Genomic DNA, 13,887 nt, shown 5'->3' with positions numbered 1-13,887 from the left:
GCAGAGCGAAGGCGACACAAGGCATTTTGAACCTTCTAAGTACGATCAGTTTTAGTACAAATTCCCATACAATGTCTAGATTGGTAATTTTTGCTACACATGACATGATATAAAATCAAAATTCAATCATTCCTTTAGTACGCCTACGCTCTCTGGTTGAAGGGCTTTAATCGAACCGCAGAAATACGAGATTCCGAAGACAAAAAATAATATCTTTGTTTTACGAAATATGTATATTTAAAACTAAATGCAAGCGAGCTTTAGTTTGTTACTCGGGTACACATATACATTTCGTTTTACATAAATAAGTGATGTTATGGAATTATTTTCTATAATAACATACAATGACCATCAATTTAAACTTTGAAACATTTGTTGGTAAATACTTGTTTTTACTTACTGATATTTTAAAAGAAACGTCAAAACATTTAACGGACGAAAAAACGGCGATCGTTTCTAAAAATATTATTTGCAAAATGCGTGGCCCACAATAGCTCAAAGTTTGCTTCAATGTCAAATATAAAGAACGAAAATACACATAATGGAACAAAATTCTTTACACAACAATAATAAGATAAAATATTTACAAATATCCAACGTAACAATATCATTAAATCTATTTTGTCGAGTAATATTAAAACTAAGATACAAACGCTCGCATCGACTAGAGCCAACGTATCCCAGCTCCAGAGTATTCCATTTCGGCAACCATATAATTTATTTACACAACACATAATATTCTTAAAAAACGATTTACCATTTAAACATAGCTTGATGCAAAAACTAGAAATGTTTGTATGAAACATTAAAAAAAGTTTTACGCTTCCGAAATGGGATGTTCTTCTGTCGATGAGAGCATGTCGAGTCGAGATCGCGCTATGACACGTTTAAACAAGCTTCTTGGAAATTGTTTAACATAAATTACAATATCGTTAATATTTAGGGATTATACAAAAGGAATAACTCGTCAATACGACCACGGTCAGAGTCCAGACGTACATACATATTTGGTATAAGGCTGCGCATGGACCTATAAAAAAAGTCGGACGGATTCTCATCAACAAAATACTGTGACATTAGGATACACCAGCTTGCCTGTACGTACAGGCCGGCACGCACACATTCACACCCTGATACACCACTTCGAGTGCAAACTTCACACAGTTGACACATTTAAGCAGCGAAAAAACAACACGAATACGACATGTCTTGTGTGATGAAATTGTGTAAAAACCGTTCTGTTCGAACAAACAAAAATTAAGGAATCACATTTCACAGGAAAATAATAATCCAATCACTTATTTCCCGACATTAAAATATTGAAATTAATTGAAATCAAACGTCATTCACTCGAAAAAATAATACGTCAAAGACCAGTGTTCTCAGTTATTTACGTGGGAAAATTACCCGAAATATGGGAAATTAATAATAATTTTAGGACTTTTTAGTTATTTATTACGCATACTATGGAAATAAAATAATTTATCATAATAATTGTGTTTTAATGGGATATATTTTCATAGGCAAATTTGATCCTTCCCAAAAATGTGGAACTGCAAAATTCAAATTTTCTTACATTGATTTCAAGTCAGTGTCAGGTTGTAAGTATGTTAAAAAAATCTATCAGAGATAATAATAATATATTGATGATGCATAAGATTATGATTATAATGTACACAAGATTCGTAATTTGTAACTGCGTGAATCATTTTTGATCAACATTATGTACATAACTATATAACATAGGGTATGTACCCTGACACACTGACTTGCAAACAATGTAAGAAAATTTGAACATTGAAAATTTCGCGCCTACCTCAACGCATTCACCTTTCATCCTTTTAAAATGGCACGGAATAATTCTGTCTACATTTCCAAGTAACATCTGCCGATCTATGTTTTTCTTAAAATAAATGGGTAAAATGTTTTGGCTAACATGGCATCCCTAAATTCACTCACACAATAGACAAACGCCAAAATTTTGAGTCACAGTTTTGTTGTAGCGCGAGTTCCGTCCGCCTTTTTTTATAGGTCCATGAGGCTGCGCAAATCAATAAAATACTTTCATATAAAAATATAATTTGTGTAAGTTTTTGTGACAGTAGGAATGTTAGGAAGAAAATTTTGAAATCGAATATTTCACCTTCACTAAACGCTCTGTAATATTATATCAATTCTGATAATGTACAGAGCTGAAATTAATACATTGGAACTTATATTCGTATATTTTTTGTATATTTGTCTAACCAAATACGGCAGAAAATAAATATCTCTATAAGTACTAACATGGGATATACATTCAGGTAATACGTCGAATTAGTGTTACAAAATAATGTAACACATTGTCAACCAGACTGGACTCCCGCGTGAGATTTCTCAAACAAACCATATTTACAACATCTATCAAAACACCACTGATATCAAAACAACGAACGAACACAGTTATAGAAAGCATCACTTTTAACTTTGTATGTGACAAAATTATTACAGTTTCTTTTACTCCCTTTACCAGTGCTACACTTAATAAACCGGTTTGATACCAAATCATACAAAATCGTATAATCGTAAGAATCCTGCAACGCTATGTCATACACATAAGTATGAAATAACGGGACGTTTGCACACTTAAAGTCGTGTTACACTGAAATTTGACATTTGACTGTCACTTTACGATGACAAAATAATGGTATTATAGGTCGCGCAACGAAAATTGAGACGAACACGTTACTCACACTGATGTAATATTTGAAATACAGAACACAAACAAAACAACACATCCAAGTTCAAATACACTAGCTACCTCGCTCTTGTTAAATATCTGCAAGTGAGACAAAAAGCAAGTCCAACTACGCAAGATGTCAGCGCACAACGTATACAGATACAAATCTTTGCTTGTGTTGATGGCCTCAACTCTTGTTGCGCGACCTATAGTAGATTTTCAAATGTGAATTTCATGATTGGAAGTGCTGCATACTCTGGTTTGCACTGCACTGTGAATGTTCTTACTGCAGACAGGCCTGTAGTTTCTCGATCCACTCTTGCGCAGCCGTCGCGTCGCTCGCGCAGAAGTTATACGTGCGCCGCGAAGTGCGCAACTGAAAACATTGATATAATGTTCATTTGATCCGAAACGAACATTCCCTTTCTTTTCAGTTGTAAAGACAGACCTTTTTTTAGTCTTTAGTCAAAAATTACAGTATCATATCAGGCATAACGGCCGGTTCACACATGTCTCCGTTTTACTGTTCCGTTTTATCGTGTACGTTTTTTTTTCGTCGATGGCGTATGTAGTTGTATGAGCGACTTCACACATGACACAGTGTTCTGTATACAGTGATACATACATCGACGAAAAAAAAACGTTCAACCGGCCATAAGTCGGTAGAAAGACACAAAGCCTTCTTTTGATTTGACTCAAGACACATTTCTGTATCTCACATCTTGCTGCAATATAAATCTAACTTAGGAATAATCTGGAAGAACATGGATGCGGGCAGCGCAGGACCGTTCGTTATGGAAATCCATGGGGGAGGCCTTTGTCCAGCAGTGGACGTCATTTGGCTGAAACGAAAGGAATAATAAAAAGAACTCACATCAAAGAAGGATCTGTCGTCACACTTCTTGGGCGGGCCGGGCGCGGGCGGCGCCTGCGTCACTGTTATCACTTCAGCCAGATCTGAGGAATAATAATTTATGTCAATAACAATAGTAATCCTTAACCAACTAAATTGAAAACCTCCTCTTTTTGTTAAGTCGGTTAAAAATAAGATATCATACTTATTTCTTGCCAGTCAGCAACTTAGTAAAAAACTACACCAAACAACGTTATCTGAAGATTCGGCTATTGTTATCTCTCTCTCGCATACATGACCGATAGTGACAGATCGACCCGAAACTACGAAAACGGTGTTAAGGAATAACTGTTTCTAGAATCTAGACTAGATAATGATAAAGAAAAGTACTCACCAATAAATCCTTTACAATGGGAATCTTCCATCGCGTCGTAGTATCTAAGTTGATGCTTGATCGAGTCCAGTACAAACCATCTGAAATAGAAAGAAAATGATAAATAAAAATAATATTCCTAACGCTGCAATTCCTGTGTAGCCAGGACAGCTTGACCGCCAAGAAAAACTACTAGTGAACGTTAAGTAACCGTACGTTACTGTAGGACACGGAAAGTTAAATTGTCGTTGGACCCGCAACGAAATTAATCAGAAGAACGCATTTAGGAGGAGTTCGAAGTTAAGGATTCTCGAAGATTCTGAGTAGAAAGCCAAGAAAACAAATATTCTGGTAATGTGTTGGAAAAATGGATGCATACTTCTTGTATTCGTGTATTCCGTCGGCCGTTTGGTGTAGTGGTTCAGAACGGACTACTATGCCGAGAGGTCCCGGGTTCGATTCCCGGCCGGGCAGAAATTGAAATGATGAATTTTAATTTCTGTGACGGATCTGGGTGTGACTATGTATAATATTTATGTATTTAAAAAAAAAGTATATAAGTAGTATATCCGTTAAGCTAGCACCCATAACACAAGCATTAAGTTGCTTACTTTAAGGCTAGCTGGCGCTGTGTGAAATTGTCCAAAGATTTATTTGTTTATTTATTATTATTATTGTCTACTGGCAGTACTGGCACTCACGTCCTTGTGCTCTGACATATTGTTTTGTTATACTTTATTTATTTATTATATTTAGTCTTAGTCCTTATATGTGTTTTGTTTATTTTCCAACATAATGCTTACCTCTGCTTCCAGCCTTTGAGTAGCGCACCACGCTTGTATAGATGTCCCTCGTGCGTTCTGTTCTCGGCCACGTTTGATGAGAACTGTTCGTAATACTGCTGCGATGACGACTGCAAGGTTGACACGCCTGCAAACAATACGTATATTTTCAATATAGAAGTATTTACATTGATATGGTATTGGTGTGTTACTCTGGAAACAGTATATTTTGCAGTTTCTTTTACTTGGCTCGTACTCATCTCTGATTAAAAAGTGTTCTGTTAAGGTAACCGGAAACTAGGGCTGAGTTGTACCACCTAACTTTAACCGTAACTATAACAATAACCGGTGTTTTTTGTATGGAGTTTGACAGAATTTTGACGTTTGATATTGTTAAAGTAAGATGGTGCAAGCCAGCTTAAAGTTGGAATAAAGTGGTCGATTGCCAGTATCGGCTCGGTTTTTTATGATGGTGTGCCAGTGCCACCAATAAAAAGTGTATACGTTTGAGCAACCTCCAAAATAAGTACTGAATCGTGAATTGTTGCGTCAGTAAAGGTGGACTGTCCGAATCGAGATCTGAGACTACCGAGGTGAACTCACTCGTAACACAGAGCAAAATATTATTATTATTCAATTTAGCAGGAGGGATTAATGGGATATCCTTAAAAAAAGGTGTCTACTCACGGACATTGCCCGCGGGCGGCGTGACCGGAGGGAGCGGCGAGCGTTCGGTGAACGAACGAGCAATGTTCGGTTCGCGAGTGAACATCTAAGAAGACGATCCTGACGCACTATCTTCAACGACTTTGCACAAAACGGTCTCGATAACATTGTAAACTTATACCGAATAGATAATTAATTTCATACAGTCCACTCCTTTCATTTAAAAACTTCCACTACACTCACTATCGAAGTAACAAAAAGTTAATAAGGTTTAAGTGATTGCGCGTAACTCACTGTTGGTGACGGCGAGGTGCGGCTCGCGGTCGGGCGGCGGCGGCGCCTTGTATTTAGTACAAGGCAGGGCGAAGGCGTCGGCGCAGCGCTCGTGGCACGCCGCGCCGCAGTCCACGCAGCGCACTCCCGCCTGCAGACAACAAACGGTTAGCTCTATGGGAAAGTACTAAAGCCCGGTCCGTGAGCACGTAGAATTTTGTCCAATGACCCCAAGCTACCCATCCTTATCGCTCGCGCGCAATTATATTGCTGTCGCGACTGTGCGACTGGCACCCGCAGTGAGTGTGCGAGCGCGATAGCAACATAATTAGGCGCGAGCGATAAGGATGAGGAGCTTGGGGTCAGTGGACAAAATTCTACGTGCTCACGGACCAGGCTTTAGCCACGCGCGTTGATATTGCGATGGAACCTTGTCACAATAACAGCGGCGTGACATCAGCCGTCGCAAAAAAGTGCAAATAGCAAAAAAAATTAATAAAAAGTAAATAAGCTAGGGTTCATCATTTCACGAGCACGACTGTTAATTAATTTCTTACTCATTTTAACAGGTAACAGGTAACAAAACTAACAATAAAACAGGATAACAAAAACAAAAAGCTATAGGTAACAAGTACTCGATCGCGTAAGCACGTAAGCGCGGGCTGACCTTGCGAACGGTACTGACGGTGCACGTCGACTACGTTACCATGATGGCCACCAATCGCAATATCAACTTGCAGGACTTGTATAGTCAATACACGTCTTTAATAAATAGAGGAAAAGAAACAGGTCTTGTGGAGTAATGTTAACATACATGTCTTGAATAAAGCACACGCCCTACACGTGAGAAACTCCTCCTTTTGATGAAGTTGGTTAAACATCCCAAATACAGCTTATTGGGATGATGACATTGATGAAACTCGTTGGGGTACAATCAACTGATTTGATGACATTTATAATACTCTCTTACATAGAGATACTCCCTGACATTGATACCACTCGCAGTTACTAATGATACACGGCCATTAATGACATTCCTTGTCATTGATGACACTCGCAGTCATTGATGACAGTCTGACATTGATGACACTCCTTGACATTGAAGACACTCTCAGCCTTTGAAGACACTCTCAGCCATTGAAGACACTCTCAGCCATTGAAGACACTCTCAGTCATTGATGACATTCTCAGCCGTTAATGACACTCTGCTATTGATGCCACTGTCAGCAGCCTACCTAGAGCGGCCCCCAGAGCAGGTCCTGGCAGTGGTCGCAGCGCGCGGGCGCGGCGGAGGCGGCGGGTACCCAGCGGTGCCATGATGCTACTGGCAGCCAGTGATATCACTGGCAGCCATTGATGCCACTGGCAGCCATTGATGCCACTGACAGCCATTGATGCCACTGGCAGCCATTGATGCCACTGTCAGCAGCCTACCTTGAGCGGCCCCCAGAGCAGGTCCTGGCAGTGAGCGGTGCCATGAGCCTACCTTGAGCGGCCCCCAGAGCAGGTCCTGGCAGTGAGCGGTGCCATGAGCCTACCTTGAGCGGCCCCCAGAGCAGGTCCTGGCAGTGAGCGGTGCCATGAGCCTACCTTGAGCGGTGCCATGAGCCTACCTTGAGCGGTGCCATGAGCCTACCTTGAGCGGCCCCCACAGCAGGTCCTGGCATTGGTCGCAGCGGGCGGGCGCGGCGGAGGCGGCGGTTGCCCAGCGGTGGGCAGGCGCGGGCGGCGCGGCGGCGAGGCGGCCGCGCGCCAGCAGCGAGCGGTGCCACGAGCCTACCTTGAGCGGTGCCATGAGCCTACCTTGAGCGGTGCCATGAGCCTACCTTGAGCGGCCCCCACAGCAGGTCCTGGCATTGGTCGCAGCGGGCGGGCGCGGCGGAGGCGGCGGTTGCCCAGCGGTGGGCGGGCGCGGGCGGCGCGGCGGCGAGGCGGCCGCGCGCCAGCAGCGAGCGGTGCCATGAGCCTACCTTGAGCGGCCCCCACAGCAGGTCCTGGCAGTGGTCGCAGCGGGCGGGCGCGGCGGAGGCGGCGGTTGCCCAGCGGTGGGCGGGCGCGGGCGGCGCGGCGGCGAGGCGGCCGCGCGCCAGCAGCGAGCGGTGCCATGAGCCTACCTTGAGCGGCGCCATGAGCCTACCTTGAGCGGTGCCATGAGCCTACCTTGAGCGGTGCCATGAGCCTACCTTGAGCGGCCCCCACAGCAGGTCCTGGCATTGGTCGCAGCGCGCGGGCGCGGCGGAGGCGGCGGTTGCCCAGCGGTGGGCGGGCGCGGGCGGCGCGGCGGCGAGGCGGCCGCGCGCCAGCAGCGAGCGGTGCCATGAGCCTACCTTGAGCGGCGCCATGAGCCTACCTTGAGCGGTGCCATGAGCCTACCTTGAGCGGTGCCATGAGCCTACCTTGAGCGGCCCCCACAGCAGGTCCTGGCATTGGTCGCAGCGCGCGGGCGCGGCGGAGGCGGCGGTTGCCCAGCGGTGGGCGGGCGCGGGCGGCGCGGCGGCGAGGCGGCCGCGCGCCAGCAGCGAGCGGGTGCCGCGTTTGTGTGCCGCTAGCGTAGCGCGTCTGACCACGCCCGACGACATGGAGGACACTCGCTGGAAAAGAAGGACATTGTTACACAGTCACCGTCCGATCGAAGCGATCAAAGCGCGTATTGAACTAATACTTTTGCGTAATTATGTTTCTGTCGCGCTCGCAAACTCACTGCGGGCGCCCGTCGCACAGTCGCGACAGCAATATAATTACGCGCGAGCAATAAGGATGGGTAGCTTGGGGTCATTGGACAAAATTCTACGTGCTCACAGACCGGGCTTTAGTTGGAGCCATTGACAAGTTACTTTCCTGTCAATATTTTGTGTTTTCCAGTCAGCGCTATTGAACAAAACTCAATTGACAGTGGCGCCACAAGACATTTTATAAATGTATTTATTCTAGTAAGTAACTTATTGCTTATTGTGTCATTATTATGAATTAGTTTTAGTCTTTAATTGATTGAAAGATAATTTCAAGATTTTACATCTAAAACCGTGTCAATAAACTTTGGCAATGCCAACGGCATAAGGATCATTTTTGCTATGAGCTTATCATTACAGATATAAGTTTACCTGCAGCTCCAGTGTATTGGGCAGCTCAAGCTGGTCCCACCGCACGCGCCACTTCTGCGGCAAGTGGCCCAGCTCTAATTCCAGCTGTCTCAACCGCTCCAGCAGTCCTGAGAACGCATCCGGCATGCTTCGCCACGTGCTGTCATAGCTGGGAAAAGAAAAAGAAGTTTTAATAAAGGCCTATCTCGTAGCTGAGAAAGAGGTAGGTATTAATTAAAGCTGGAAAGGTATTAATTTTTGATATCTTGTGCTTTTTAAATCTTCATTAAACAGTTCGTTCGTTTCAACCAAAGAACACTGAACAAAGGTCTCTCCCAAGAATTTCCACAATGACTGTTAGTGCGCTGCTTGCACCCAGGTGCTTCTCACAACATCGTCATAATCGATCGTCACTCCAACGAGTGGGCGGCCTGCCTATGTACCCCGCCCATATGTCATTGTCACAAATACGGCTACTCAAGGGTTAATGTGGCACCCCACAGACCTTAACATTTAGACTACGTTTAAGCTAAATAATTTGTCTGAAAAGACGACGAGGTATGCCTCGTCGTCTTTTCAGACAAATGATGTCCACTGCTGGACAAAGGCCTCCCCCAAGGTTTTCCATAATGAACGGTCCTGCACTGCCCGCATCCAGATTCTTCCCGCGACCTTTAATAGATTGTCGGTCCACCTAGTAGCTGCATACCTACTCGTATTTAATTGATTTAAAAAGTCAAGCCTGGCTATAAGAAATAGCTAAAAGGTGAAAACATCTGCAGACTTACCCAGCGGTGACCAGCCGCCTCTGCTGCGGCTCGCCGATGTCAGGCGTGGTGGGTGTGAGTGCTTCCAGGTCGTAGGGCGCTCCGTGGCTTGAACCTCGCTGACGTAGTACTGCCAGCCTCCAGGCAGCTGCTGTGAGAGACGCATCAGCAGACTGACCCAGCAGTCACCAGGCGCCTGTGCTGTTGCTCGCCGACGTTGATATTTGTGTCTAGAGTCGAAACTGGCTACAAGAAGTTGCTGGAAGATGAAAACAACTGCTGACTCACCCAGCTGTGACCAGCCGCCTCTGCTGCGGCTCGCCTACGTCGGGCGTGGTCATATTTGTGTTTAAAGACTCGAACCTGGCTACAAGAAGTTGCTGAAAGATGAAAACAACTGCTGACTCACCCAGCGGTGACCAGCCGTCTCTGTTGGCGCTCGCCGACGTTGATATTTGTGTCTAGAGTCGAAACTGGCTACAAGAAGTTGCTGAAAGATCAGCTAGATTGTGTTACAGCAGCATATGTGTGTAAATAGTCAAATCTGGAGTAGGAAGTTGCTGAAATGTAAAAACATATGCTGACTCACCCAGCGGTGACCAGCCGTCTCTGCTGGCGCTCGCCGACGTTGATATTTGGTTCTAGAGTCGAACCTGGCTACAAGAAGTTGCTGGAAGATGAAAACAACTATTGACTCACCCAGCGGTGACCAGCCGTCTCTGCTGGCGCTCGCCGACGTTGATATTTGGTTCTCGAGTCGAACCTGGCTACAAGAAGTTGCTGGAAGATGAAAACAACTGCTGACTCACCCAGCGGTGACCAGCCGTCTCTGTTGGCGCTCGTCGACGTTGATATTTGTGTCTAAAGAGTCGAACCTGGCTACAAGATGCTGCTGGAAGAAGAAAACATCTGCTGACTCACCCAGCGGTGACCAGGCGCCTCTGCTGCGGCTCGCCGATGTCAGGCGTGGTGGGTGTGAGTGCTTCCAGGTCGTAGGGCGCTCCATGGCTCAACTCCTCGCTGACGTAGTACTGCCACACTTCTAAGCAGTTGATCGCTGATACCGGCCGAAGAACCTACGACCGACGGTTTTGATTTGTTCAATAATAATGTCAAATATCAGGTCATATAATCTCCACAGCAAGAGAACGAACCTCTAGTTAACCAGAGGCTAAATATGAAGGATTTGGCCATAACTCTGCCGTTAGTTCTTACGACATCCAAATTCCGACAAAAGCTGACAGTGAACGGTCTCAGTATCCTCTTTTGGTTTTCACTTTATACTCAAAACCTTATTGAAGTCTCATCATAGACAATTCGCTGTCAATTATGGGTTCTATATTATTTGTTTTCACATAAATGCCAAGTTATATTCTACGAAGGTGTTGCTTCAACGATTGTTGTTGATTGATTGAAAATGTAATCTATAGTTTGATTGGGTGGGTAATTCCCAAAGGTCTCCAGGTCTACTGTTTTCAAAAGATGTAAGTTTATACTTTGAATGGGAATGAAATTATAAACATGACATGACTTTTTAAAAAAAGCATTTTCTTTTTCAGCGGGTCCATGAGCATACATAACAACAATCACCACTGAGTAATAAGGATGGAAATTAATCGTGCTTTGGATATGTTTCGTGGACCCATTAGGAATCATAATTATTGCAAAAAAATAAAAATATATTTGTACATTTCATTGACCCAGTGGGAAAAAAAGATCAACGGAATCGTAGACCATTGGAGATAAGGTTGTTACATCAAAATGTAAGACGACTTACCGGATTATCAAGATCGGGCGTGTATAGAAAGTTGTAGAACACCGGGCTCTTCTGGTGTTGCTTGTCTATGTAGTCGAAGAGCGACTGGCCGAAGGTGGCTCGAGGGGAGCTGCCGTAGGACCCAGCGGCCCCCGCCGCGCCGCCGGGGCCCATGGGCACCCCGCCCACGCATTCCTCTTCTGAGCCCGCGCCTGTTTCTACGCCCTGGAGGAGAAAATACTGTTTATTTGTACACTGACTACTATGATGTTACAATACTCTAGGAAGGTACAGTTGAAGACGCGCCAAACTTAATCTGGCAAGTGAATTATACAACGCCATCTATCCTCAAACTGTGCAAGGTTACTTCAACTAACGTGCATCAGCATGATCCTCTTTAATTTACCAGAGACAAATAGGAGGATTTCGCCTTCATTCCGCACTGGAGAGGTCTGATCCCTTAGTCGCCTTTTGCGATATTGACGTAAAGAATGAGGGTGGTCCTTTTCTTCTATGCTAGAACCACAAAGCTAACAGCATACGAAACTACACATTTCTGTGTTACTATGGATATCATCATCATGTCATTTTTTCGCCTGAGATACAGGAAAATTTTCCTAGTTCAGGCACATGTATAATTTCACCTTTTGTAGCATAAGATTAGCCTAGAGTTTAATCTGTCAAATAAGTTATTGAATAAATAATTTATTTATTTACTATCCACAGCAAGAGCACAACCCTCTATTATAGACAAATGGAGAATTTGCTACCAGATGAAGAGATCCATCTTTCATAAATACCGTTGAAAATGTCGTCTCTGCTACGCCTAGCTATCTAGCAGGAAGCTCCAGACGCGACACGAAACACAGGTGGTACTCGTTGAAATCAAGCGACAAGTGATGTTATGGAAGTACAAATGTCTCACCAGTCGACTAGCCGTAATCCGCAGCTCCGTTCACTACGCCTCGCTATCCATTAGGAAGGTACTGGAGTAGCACGACTATGGTATGCTTCGAAACGCAGGTAGTACTCTTTGAACTTGAGGATATGGTAGTGACAATGTCTCACCAGTCGACTAGTATCAGCTCGCTTGTCGTCCGCCGCCGTGATCCCAAGCTCCGCTCGCTGCGCCTCGCTATCCAGCAAGAAGGTCCGGAAGCGACACAACACGCTATGGTACGCCACGAAAGTACGAAACGCAGGTGGTACTCGTTGAAATCGAACGACGAGTGCTGATATGGTAGTACAAATGTCTCACCAGTCGACTAGTATCAGCTCGCTTGTCGTCCGCCGCCGTGATCCCAAGCTCCGCTCGCTGTGATTCGCTATCCAGGAGGAAGGTCCGGAAGCGGCAAGACACGCTGTGGTACGCCACGAAACGCAGGTAGTACTCATTGACCTTGAGGATATGGTAGAACAAATGTCTCACCAGTCGACTGGTATCAGCTCGCTTGTCGTCCGCCGCCGTGATCCCAAGCTCGCTATCCGTTAGGAAGGTTCTGGAGTAGCACGACTATGGTACGCCACGAAACGCAGGTAGTACTCATTGACCTTGAGGATATTGTAGTACGTCTCACCAGTCGACTAGTATCAGCTCGCTTGTCGTCCGCCGCCGTGATCCCAAGCTCCGCTCGCTGCGCCTCGCTATCCAGCAGGAAGGTCCGGAAGCGGCAAGACACGCTGTGGTACGCCACGAAACGCAGATGGTACCCGTTGAACTCAAGCGACAAGTGTTGTTTTGGAAGTACAAATGTCTCACCAGTCGACTAGTATCAGCGCGCTTGTCGTCCGCCGCCGTGATCCCAAGCTCCGCTCGCTGCGCCTCGCTATCCAGCAGGAAGGTCCGAAAGCGGCACAACACGCTATGGTTCGCCACGAAAGTACGAAACGCAGGTGGTACTCGTTGAAATCGAACGACGAGTGATGATATGGTAGTACAAATGTCTCACCAGTCGACTAGTATCAGCTCGCTTGTCGTCCGCCGCCGTGATCCCAAGCTCCGCTCGCTGCGCCTCGCTATCCAGCAGGAAGGTCCGGAAGCGGCAAGACACGCTGTGGTACGCCACGAAACGCAGGTAGTACTCGTTGAACTCGAACGATAGCGGGAACTGCTTCTGCAACTGAATAGGGACGCCAGTTAGGAGGGAGAATGGGGGCGACTAAAGGGACAACCCTCGCGACGTGCGTTTAGAGAAGCGCACACCGTTGATTTTTAGTTGGCCGATAGTTGTGCCCGATTTTAAATTGTATGAAGAATCGGCCAAATCGAATCGGCGTAGTGTGCGCACTCCATACTTGCCCATACTGATCAACTGCCCGACTAAACTATCGGCCGACGAAAAATCAACGGTGTGCGCCTACTCTTAGAGAAAGAAGTAACATTTGTGACAGTTTTCATTCCGATATTGCTTAATACAGCGAAGTTTGATTGTTTTGTTTCGGGCTAGATATTAACAGCAGGTGTACAAAGCTGCTATAATAGTTTATCAATTTAAAAAACACGATGGTGCAAAGCGGTTATGGAATTACAACTGTCACATTTGTAACTTTATCTAGGGTGGCATAATATATCTCAACATAAAATGTGAAATGAGAGACTTTCACAGAATAAATACCTA

The 13,887-nt window shown here is 45.2% G+C and overlaps 1 protein-coding gene across 1 annotated transcript in view; it reads right to left on the bottom strand.

Annotated features, from left to right (window-relative positions):
- Positions 1–2,041: 2,041 nt before the first annotated feature.
- Positions 2,042–13,887, bottom strand: part of LOC135081384 (myotubularin-related protein 5-like) — an 86,151-nt gene continuing 74,305 nt past the window's right edge. Inside the window, exons 36-49 of the mRNA XM_063976103.1 lie at positions 13,219–13,389; positions 12,847–12,987; positions 11,291–11,494; positions 10,435–10,589; positions 8,768–8,915; positions 8,063–8,257; positions 7,850–7,993; positions 7,493–7,780; positions 7,303–7,446; positions 5,688–5,817; positions 4,749–4,875; positions 3,967–4,046; positions 3,594–3,676; positions 2,042–3,095 (exon numbers count right to left, since the gene is read on the bottom strand). Of these exons, the coding sequence (XP_063832173.1) occupies positions 3,003–3,095; positions 3,594–3,676; positions 3,967–4,046; positions 4,749–4,875; positions 5,688–5,817; positions 7,303–7,446; positions 7,493–7,780; positions 7,850–7,993; positions 8,063–8,257; positions 8,768–8,915; positions 10,435–10,589; positions 11,291–11,494; positions 12,847–12,987; positions 13,219–13,389 (2,103 nt within the window). The 3' untranslated portion in view covers positions 2,042–3,002. The remainder of the gene's footprint in view (positions 3,096–3,593; positions 3,677–3,966; positions 4,047–4,748; positions 4,876–5,687; positions 5,818–7,302; positions 7,447–7,492; positions 7,781–7,849; positions 7,994–8,062; positions 8,258–8,767; positions 8,916–10,434; positions 10,590–11,290; positions 11,495–12,846; positions 12,988–13,218; positions 13,390–13,887) is intronic.

This window comes from Ostrinia nubilalis, chromosome 19 (assembly GCF_963855985.1).
Source record: "Ostrinia nubilalis chromosome 19, ilOstNubi1.1, whole genome shotgun sequence".
Lineage (NCBI taxonomy): Eukaryota > Metazoa > Arthropoda > Insecta > Lepidoptera > Crambidae > Ostrinia > Ostrinia nubilalis.
This window is presented reverse-complemented; position numbering and strand designations above follow the sequence as displayed.